At 35.8% G+C, this 9,313-nt stretch overlaps 1 protein-coding gene across 1 annotated transcript in view; it reads right to left on the bottom strand.

The window, feature by feature from the left end:
* Nucleotides 1–2,023: 2,023 nt before the first annotated feature.
* The window catches only part of C4H10orf90 (chromosome 4 C10orf90 homolog), a 112,468-nt gene continuing 105,178 nt past the window's right edge, over nt 2,024–9,313 (bottom strand). The window contains exons 7-9 of the mRNA XM_026667190.2: nt 4,602–4,665; nt 3,591–3,690; nt 2,024–2,545 (exon numbers count right to left, since the gene is read on the bottom strand). Coding sequence (XP_026522975.2) covers nt 2,507–2,545; nt 3,591–3,690; nt 4,602–4,665 — 203 coding nt within the window. The 3' untranslated portion in view covers nt 2,024–2,506. The remainder of the gene's footprint in view (nt 2,546–3,590; nt 3,691–4,601; nt 4,666–9,313) is intronic.

Here is a 9,313-nt window from a genome sequence, read left to right as displayed (position 1 = left end):
TCAAAACTTTCTTCCAAACACTATGTCATTTCTGATATCAGTAGAATAAATATAGCATGATTCTTTAGAATGGTTCAGGTCAAAGGTCAGGTTATAGTAGCATAAAAATATTCTGTGCCAAGGGTGTCAAACTCGATTTCATTGAGGGCTACATCAGAGTTGTGTTTGATCTTGGAGGGGCAGTGTGGGTGTGGCCAGTGTGGGTGTGGTCAACTCAATTTCACTTGTGTCAGTGCCTGTGGTGGCCTGAGAGCTCTGCCAGCAAAAATGGGCTCCCAAGCTCCGTTTTCAGCTGCAATGGCCTCCTGCAACCCTCTGCCAATGAAAACGGAGCTCAGGAGGGCTGCAAACAGCCCTCCTGAGCTCTGTTTTCGCTAGCAGATGCATCATGGGCTGGTCCTTCGCTGTTACCAGGATGGCCCTGTGGGTCAGATCTAAGCACCCTGCAGGTCGGATCCAGCCCATGGCCCTTGAGTTTGACACCCCTCTTCTATGCCGAGGAAAGAGAATATAGCAACAGACCCTTAAACAAAATTACTAGATAATATTTTTTAAAAGGGTCAGACACAATTTTTTTAACATAAACATTGAAGTCACCCTATTGATCCCTAAAGTGGCAAATTCTTTACCCCAGTTGAAGTAATGAGTTCAGCTTTCTGATAAGGTTGAGCCCAGCATTTCTACATCAGCTCTGGCAATCTATTATTTTTTAGGTCAGATCATGTTACTCAGATTTCTGCATCATTGTGTACAAAATGTCATATGTCTTTGTCTTTTTGCAATACCTGGCTTGTATAGATGGTGTGTGTTTACAATCACAGCATCAACAATGTAGAGTCGACCCCTACCCCCCCCCCCGAAGTCTGTATGAACCAGTTATGTAAGCATTACTTGTTTAATTAGGTCAGTAGGAGAGAGGCATAGAGCACACTGAGCAAACACACTGAGGTGAGGGGAAGGTCTTCATTTGTTTTAATCCCAAACAATTCGTTGTTTAAAATTAAACAATTCAAACTATTTGTTTGAATGATTTTAACTGTCAGAAACTAAACCACAATCAGCTGTGTCAAGAATGAGAAGGTCATTAAAAAGATCAATAAAAAGTTAACTCTTTCATTAATTTGCCTGTCCTTCAACAATATACTTACTTACTTACTTACTTACTTTCTAGTGCCAATCGGTCAGATTCTTTGAGGCAATTGGCTGGCTTGTTCCTTTGACTGATATCAATAGAAGAGAATACATGTAGGATTGAACTGTGAAAGTCCTTGTGAAGTGCTCTCTGAGCTCAGTGGTTTTCTTGCAGATGTTTCATTAGACAACTAAGCAATTACTAATATCAATATCAATAACTTTCCTTCACCACCATCAGAAAGCACGTGTGGGTGGGTAAGGATGAGTTCTTTCTCCATGCTTTGCGTAGCAAAGGCCTTCCTTCCTTCCTTCCTTCCTTCCTTCCTTCCTTCTTCCTTCCTTCTTTTTTAGTAGCAATCAGGTATGGGGCATATCCTTAAATCTGAAAATATGTATTATGTGTTGGTTATCTAACATTGGTGGAAAATGGAAGCTATTAAGGATGTTGTCCCAAAAGTGCTTTTTTAATAGGCAACTGGACTTTCAGGTTTTTCTTTGAAAATGTTTCACATCTCATCCAAGGAGCTTCTTCAGAACTGATATTATGCTGATAGAAATGTATGAACATTATTTTGCATTTTAATAGTTTTGAGATTAATAAAATTAATGGAACTTGGTCTGTTTTATTTATTTGAATAAACTTTAGCTTGCTTTATTACTGAACAAATAATAATTTGAAACATTTATGGAGCATACATTAGTTGTTTTGAATTGTGTAATCTTTCATGCTGACTGATCGAAATAACCAAGTTTTTAAATATATCACTTCTAATAAATATAGAACAAGGCAAAATTACATGGCTTAATAAATAACATGTTTGATTATAATAACTAGATATTAAATATTATTTTAAACTGGTATCCTATTCATTATATGAAACAAAAATATAGTTCATAGATTAAAATATTTGCCTATTATATTAGCCATTAATTTAAATTTTAAGTTCAAATAAATAGTCAGCCTTTCTATTTTAGGTTTGTTTCTAGCCATAATAACAACTATATTCATTTAATTTAAAAGTTATAAACTTGATGCAGTATATAAATGGAATACATATATTAATGTTTATTGTAGGTAAGCTTAAATATCCTGCAGTCATAATTTAAAAGTTGTCTTTTGGTTTAAAATACAGAAAATAAATAATATGTTTACCTTAACAATTGCATAAAACCATTTTAAAGCTGTTTCACTGGAAACTAATCTAGTAACTTTCCAGAATTACTTTAAAAAAACAAAACAAGCTATTTTCTTTGTCTATAAACAAATAAGGTTGCTTGTGATTAAAGGTCATTCTAGATTTATATGGCTTTTTAATTTTCAAAAACCCTGGAGTCCCAAGAAGAATGATGTGTTGCATTCAGGAATCTTTATTCATTCTGTATTTCTTTGAAGGAGTTGGTCCAATAATTGCTGAAGGAAAACAAACATAAAACAAACATAAAAGCTGTAATACTAAACATTTTAAGAACAAAGGATGAATAGAATAATAATATAAGCAATTATACATACAATATAAAAATGATGTATGACATAATTACAGTGTAATAGATAATATTTATAATAGAAACCATATATTCTTATTACAAACCTTTTTTCTTCATTGTGACAAGAACTTACTTTCTTTAGAGATACATAGATTTATGTTGTTCAGTAGTTCCTCAGAAATGAATTTTATAAATCTGGCTAATTGTCCATCTCTCCAAGCGGATCTAACAGACTTCTGTTACATATAGTTTTTGAGCCCATTATTACATTTGAACATGTCCAGGGGTAGGCTTCAAAAATGTTAGCAACGAGTTCTCTGCCTGGTCGCTGGGTGGGCGTGGCCATGATGGGCATCGCCTAGTCGGCCTCCTGCACCATGGCAGGGGGGGCATTTTTGCCCTCCCCGGGCTCCAGAGGCTTTCCTTGAGCCTCCAGGAGGGTGAAAACGGTCTCCCCGGGCTCTGGAAGCTCTCTGGAAGAAACAACCTTTCCAACCTTTCCAAACTTCCGGAAGGCCTGTTTTTCACCCTCCCTGAGTCTCTGTGCACGCCCTGCACTTATCTGCATCCAAAACGGGCCGTGTGGGGACTCCTTGGAGGGGAGGGGTGGGCGGGGCCAGACAGGAGTGGGATTTGGGAGTAGGATTTCTCCGAACTGCGCAAAATCTTAGCTAGAGGATCTCCTAAACCCCTGCGAACCCCCAGCAGTCCACTCCTGAGGGTATGGGCAATAAGATCTCACACTTACGGGCAAAATATCACTATAATTTCATAATCTTATTTACACTCCCCATTGATGTTCAAAGCACAAATAGAGGAACATAGGATATGAAATTTCTGCTTTATTATGCTAAAGCTTAGGTCAGCTATGAGGAAAAAAAATAGAATGAGAATATTGATGATTCAGCTTCCTGTTTTGCTATATAAGAAGAAGGGGGATTGTATTTAACAATTGATTGGAAATCTTTTACCTTTTTAAATATTTCAACCCGCTTTCTGTTGCTCTGTATGATTATCCGTTTCTGTTTCTCTTCTTGTTTCTTCTTCACTTCAGGAAGATTGTTATAAATTCTGCAATAATTAAACATAATCATTCTAGAATGCAGCTCTCAATTGGCTTTTGATATGATGCATTTCAAAATATGTTTTAATTGTGTTTCAATATATCTAATATGCCACATGTTAAGACAGCATGGCAGGTAAAAACTGTTCAAAACAATAAGGCAAATAAGTAAATCTACATGTTTTAAAAATATTATATTCTATCATTTCAGTTACTTATGTTATTCTACTAAAACCATAATGTCCTCTATTATGGTTTATGTTAGGGTATCTATTCTAAATATGTCAGCATATTCAGAATGTAATACTGATTGTGAATTGTGCCTTTTCAATGACTTTTGGGGAGAATCAAATGTATATAATATATAAAGGCTCCATTTCTTCTCATTAATTTTTCTGAAAGATAAATCTCATGCATGCCTTATCTAAGAAGCATTTCTTGTACACCTCTCTCCTTTCTACATTACAAAATGTAGACCTGCCAGAAACACACACCTGCCCAAGAAAGTATTTAGAAATTGGCTATTATCAAATCATATTTTACTCTGGGTATGCTAGCTGGTGTTTGTGATCATTTCAGCCAATGGCTAAGATGATCTCCCAGGCAGTCTAAGAATACAGCCAAGAACATTCTGATCCCCATCAGCTGCCCAACAAAAGGCAAAATAACATAGGTGTGATACACATTCAAATGAAACTAAGAAAATACAAAAGAAATCAACATTGTTTATTGCGATGTCCCATGATTACATTCAATATGCCATAAAGGATGGATTTAATTTGCATCAAGCTATAAAGTGAATCAAACCAAACTTGAGGATTCACAATTGCTTATGAAGAAAGGCAAAGATGAAGGGAAAAGGATCAAGTTCATGATGGAAAAAGGATCAAGTTCATGATGCCGTTTAGGATGCTCCTACCTTTTTGATCGCATATGCATCTCCTTTTCTGAAATGTACCGTTCCTTTGGTTTGAACAGGTTATCTAATAATTAGAAACAAAAGTTACATTGCACTAGTAATATTAGCAAACTTCAATGAGACAAGTAGCTGTTTTTCTTTTTCTTTTAGCAGACAGCAAGAGCTACAATGGCACTTTTTCTGATTCAGTATCACATAAAATTTAGCTGCTTCTTTGAAGAGGGGAGTGGGGGTTATAGACAATACTCCCTCCTACTTAGTCTTGCTTTGCTTCCAATTTCTTCTGATTCAAGTTTAGTTTTTCTAAGTAGACTGCTGCAATCAAACCACTATTTTATACCAACATATATTTTACAATAGTATTATGCCTTGCAAAATTAGGATGATTAGGAAAAGCAAGGTGTTTTAGTTTTATTTATCTATTTATATCCTGCCTTTATTATTTTTACAAATAACTCAGGGGATGAACATAACTAACACACCTTCCTCCTCCTATTCTCCCCACCACCTGTGAAGTGAGCTGGGATGAGAGAGAATGATTGACCCAAGATCACCCAGCTGTTTTTCATGGCTAAAGTAGGACTTGAACTCACAGTCTCTTGCTTTCTAGCCTGGGGTCTTAACTACCAGACCATATTGGCTCTCTATGTATCTCCATATAACAATATCTTACAGGTGTTGTCTGAGAATTCTTAAAATCTTTGAATGGTAAGCACATTTGGGATTCTGACTACATTATGGTGCTCTTGCAAAATGGCTGTCATGCTGGGCATGAGAAATTGTAAAGCACTGATTTGCCAGAAGGCCAACTAGTAAGGATGCTGTTCAATGTGGCTTCAAGCTCCTCCTTGCCAGGTGTTTCCTATTGTCAAGCACACAATCAAGGAAGCAAAGTTCATACAGATTTTCTTTAATGAGTTCTAATTCCAGAAGTTAGGTTTTAAAATACTGCTTCTGGAGGACTGAAATAGTTTAATCCAGTCCTCCTTGATTAAGGTGTTCTGAATCACATTTCTCTGAATGTTGCATGACAAATACCCATTTATTTGATAATTTGATTGCAGAACCCATCGGCTGATCATTTGTGTTTAACCCTAACCCTAACCTCCCTCTTTTTTAGCCCCAAGTGCAATCTCACATATAAATCACACCACTTACTTCCAAACAAAGCACTAAGATGCATCTACCTGGAGATTCAAATACTATACATATGCATAGACATAGACATATCTAATTCAGTCAACTACCCACTTTACCTTTACCAATATTTTTAATTATGCAAAAGCAACTGTGGTCCCACACATCTTCACTGTTCAACTTGCACAGAATATATGTGCGAATATATGTGTGAATTATGTGCGTGAATTATGTGTGTGAATTATATGTGTGTGAATATATGTGTAAATTAGAGGTCTCCCTAATAATCAAGGTAGCATCCTGTGTTCACCTACTTAAAGCCCATTGAAGAAATTTCGGATGGTACCACTTTGCTACAATGCACGCATGTTTCAGATTTGTTTGAAGTGTGTTTTCCTCTTATAAACAATCACATTTGTAAAGCTAGGTAAGCAGGAGGATACGGTAAGCTCCCCATTTTAAGAGATTCTCACTGTATCCAGAGACATTGGATAACTGTTGCACAATGTCCACTCTTCTCCTTTTTAGTGAAGATTGTTGAGAAGATGGTGAAGAACCTACTACCTAGTACCCTAAGGAAAGGAATTGTGTGCAATTTGGTCAATCAGGATTCATCACTTATTCTATTGTGAAGACTACTTTGGTTATACCAGTGGATGATCTTAGAATCTGGATGGTCTTTTTGGGGCAGCTTTTAATCCCATTGATCATGGTATCTTTCTGAGCCAACTTTGGGAAATGGGGGAAAGGGACACTATTTTACAGTGACTCCATAGCTAGTTTCAGTGGTAAGAAAGGAGAGATTAATTTGGTTGGTGCTCTTTTATAGGGTGTTAAAGGGTTGATTTTGGCAGGAAAAGCAGCTGGTGATTCATCTGGTTTGGGGAAATATGATAGGCCAAGACACAGAGCTCCTGCTTCTGTACAGTAGTGTCATCCTTCTAGAAACGCTTTCTACTGCAAATTGGATTATGCTTAATTTTAGCCACCTTCCCAAAAAGTAAAAGATTAAGCTCTTCCAAAGAGCAACCAGATCTTTTCTGGATTGTTTTTCCTGGTTTTTTTATATATATATCCTGGCCTCTATCTGATGCACTTGGATTGTATTGAACTGTGAATTCTTAAATGTTTGTATTTTTGTGAAACCCCTGAAAATCCTATGGGAATGGGATGGATTTCTTACACCATTCTTTTGCTTTCTAACACTAATCAAGCTAAGAAGTTTGGGGCTTTACAGCAATGACCCCAGGACTGTGGAATGACATTTCCTGTTTGAGGTATCAAATTCTAGCAAAACTTTTCCCCACATACACACCTAAATTCTTTTCCATTGAAACTACAGTAGAGGAAAGAAATCTGTACCACATCCAAGAAATGTATAGCTTACACGCTAATATTAAAATACATTTATCTTAAGTGTGACTCCTTTCCCTGTCTCTGAAATTCTGAGCTGACTCTTTGGCTTTGGAGAAATGCTCTGATGAATCTTTTGATCTCTAGATCACACAGGTACCATAGGATTGAAGTCTTAAAATCTAATGGAATCAATTTATTTCCAAGTTTTTGTATTTATTCTGCCAGTCGCATTCTAATCCTAAATATACTTTTGGCTCAAAAAACCTCTGATGACAGATGTCTCAAAAGAGCAGAGACTCAATTGCTTGATGCTCTTTCAAAATAAGAGCCAGGGAGATAACTATTGAGACTTACTTCAAGCTATGTATAATTAGAATTGATCTGTAAATCTGTCAAATTGTTTTTGTTGCCTTCTTTTGATACACCATACTGACTTGAAATAATGCATGTTACAATTTGGCTTAGTATAGTATACCTGATAACTATTTTCCAGTGCTCTGGAACAAGATCTTCCCTATTCACATTCTGTTCCTATATTCTAAAGGTACTATGTGTATTTATAGATATTTATGGGAGTTTCTTCAGGCAATTCATGAACCCAAGGTATGTGTCCTTTAGTATTTACTTAAGAGGAGAAGAACTCTTTTTAGTTTCAAAGTGATACCATTTACAAAGTCAATGTGCAACTATATATTGATGTAGCAAAACTGTTTCCCCTCTATTCTCTTACTGATAAGTTTCTGAGCCCAATTTAAGATGCTGGGATTAGTTTATAATGGTCTTCACAGCTCTGCTCCTAAGAATTTACAGGACCTCCGTCTCCCAGCTCTACAGGCCCAATCTGTCAGATCTTGCAGGGAACAGCTGCTAGTGATTTCTGGGAAGTGAGGAGAGCCAAGAAGTTCTGGATTTTAAGTGGAAGCTTTTGAAATCCAGTCGAGGGATTCAAAATTGATGTCTAAACGAGGAAATGTTAGCAAGTCGAGGAATAGAATTGAATGAGCGCCCAAGTGGATGAATCTGATCTGCAGCACAAGGAAAACATTCCCAATTATTATATTTTGTGGAGCATTCTCAATATAATAGCAAAATAGAAACACTCTAAGAAGAAAAGATAATTCATAAGCCATAAAGCAAAACATGAAACACTATTGCAGATGAACTAAATGTCTTTTTTTCAAAGCCCCCTTCCTAAAGCGTTAAAAAATTTGGGAAGAGGCAGAAAATTGGCTCCTTTTGCTAAAAAGAATGTATTCATAAGCTCTAAACAATTATTAATCCACTGAAGGGTGTCTCTGAATGTCTTTGAAACCAGCACAGAAGTAATTACTTGAAAACGCTAAGGGAGACTGTCAATTTTCTTATTTCTAAGTCTTGTGAAAATATGGATTTCAGAAGCTCTCTGTAACATAAATCTATGAAATGCCAACAGAAACAAACAAATATTAGATGCAGAGATAGACATCAGCTTTACAATTCTCTAAGCTGTAACTTTTGGGAAAAAATAACTTGGGAAGGGGGAGGGAAATTACATTAACATATAAAATAACAAAGATATATCTATATCTATATCTATATCTATATCTATATCTATATCTATATCTATATCTTTCTATCTATCTATCTATCTATCTATCTATCTATCTATCTATCTATCTATCTATCTATCTATCTATCTATACACACACACACATTATACAATCACTCATAGATTTTTTTTTACATTAAGACCCCAGGACTGTTCATTATGTAAATTTAAAGTATTATAAATAGCTGGTATCCTTGTCACTAAAATAAATACATCATAGTTTTTGAGATTTAAAACCAGTTATTTCAACATCATTCTTATTCAGTTCATCACAGTGAGATCTCTAATTTATCCAGTATTGTACACAGCAAGTAGTTTGTCTTAATTAGTTTTATTGAAATGAAACATTAAAGTTATATACAACATGAAGATTAATAAAAATGAGTTTCACATTGTTTGGCATAAGGTGGTTTGATGATAACACCAGCTATATAACATTCCTTTCTTAAAAAACAAATCCTGGCATCTCTTGCATATAATACAACCACAGCTAATAAGCATCTTAGGAGCAGAATATGTAAATAGGAACTCCATCAATAATTCACGAGGAATCTAATGCTCGGTCAAGATCCGATTTCACACATGAAACAGGTACAAAATAATCTTCACTGTTCTTTGTTTTGGTATCACA

The sequence above is a fragment of the Notechis scutatus genome, chromosome 4 (genome assembly GCF_049901735.1).
Source record: "Notechis scutatus isolate UNSWTSFEM ecotype Mainland chromosome 4, rNotScu1.2, whole genome shotgun sequence".
NCBI lineage: Eukaryota > Metazoa > Chordata > Lepidosauria > Squamata > Elapidae > Notechis > Notechis scutatus.
This window is presented reverse-complemented; position numbering and strand designations above follow the sequence as displayed.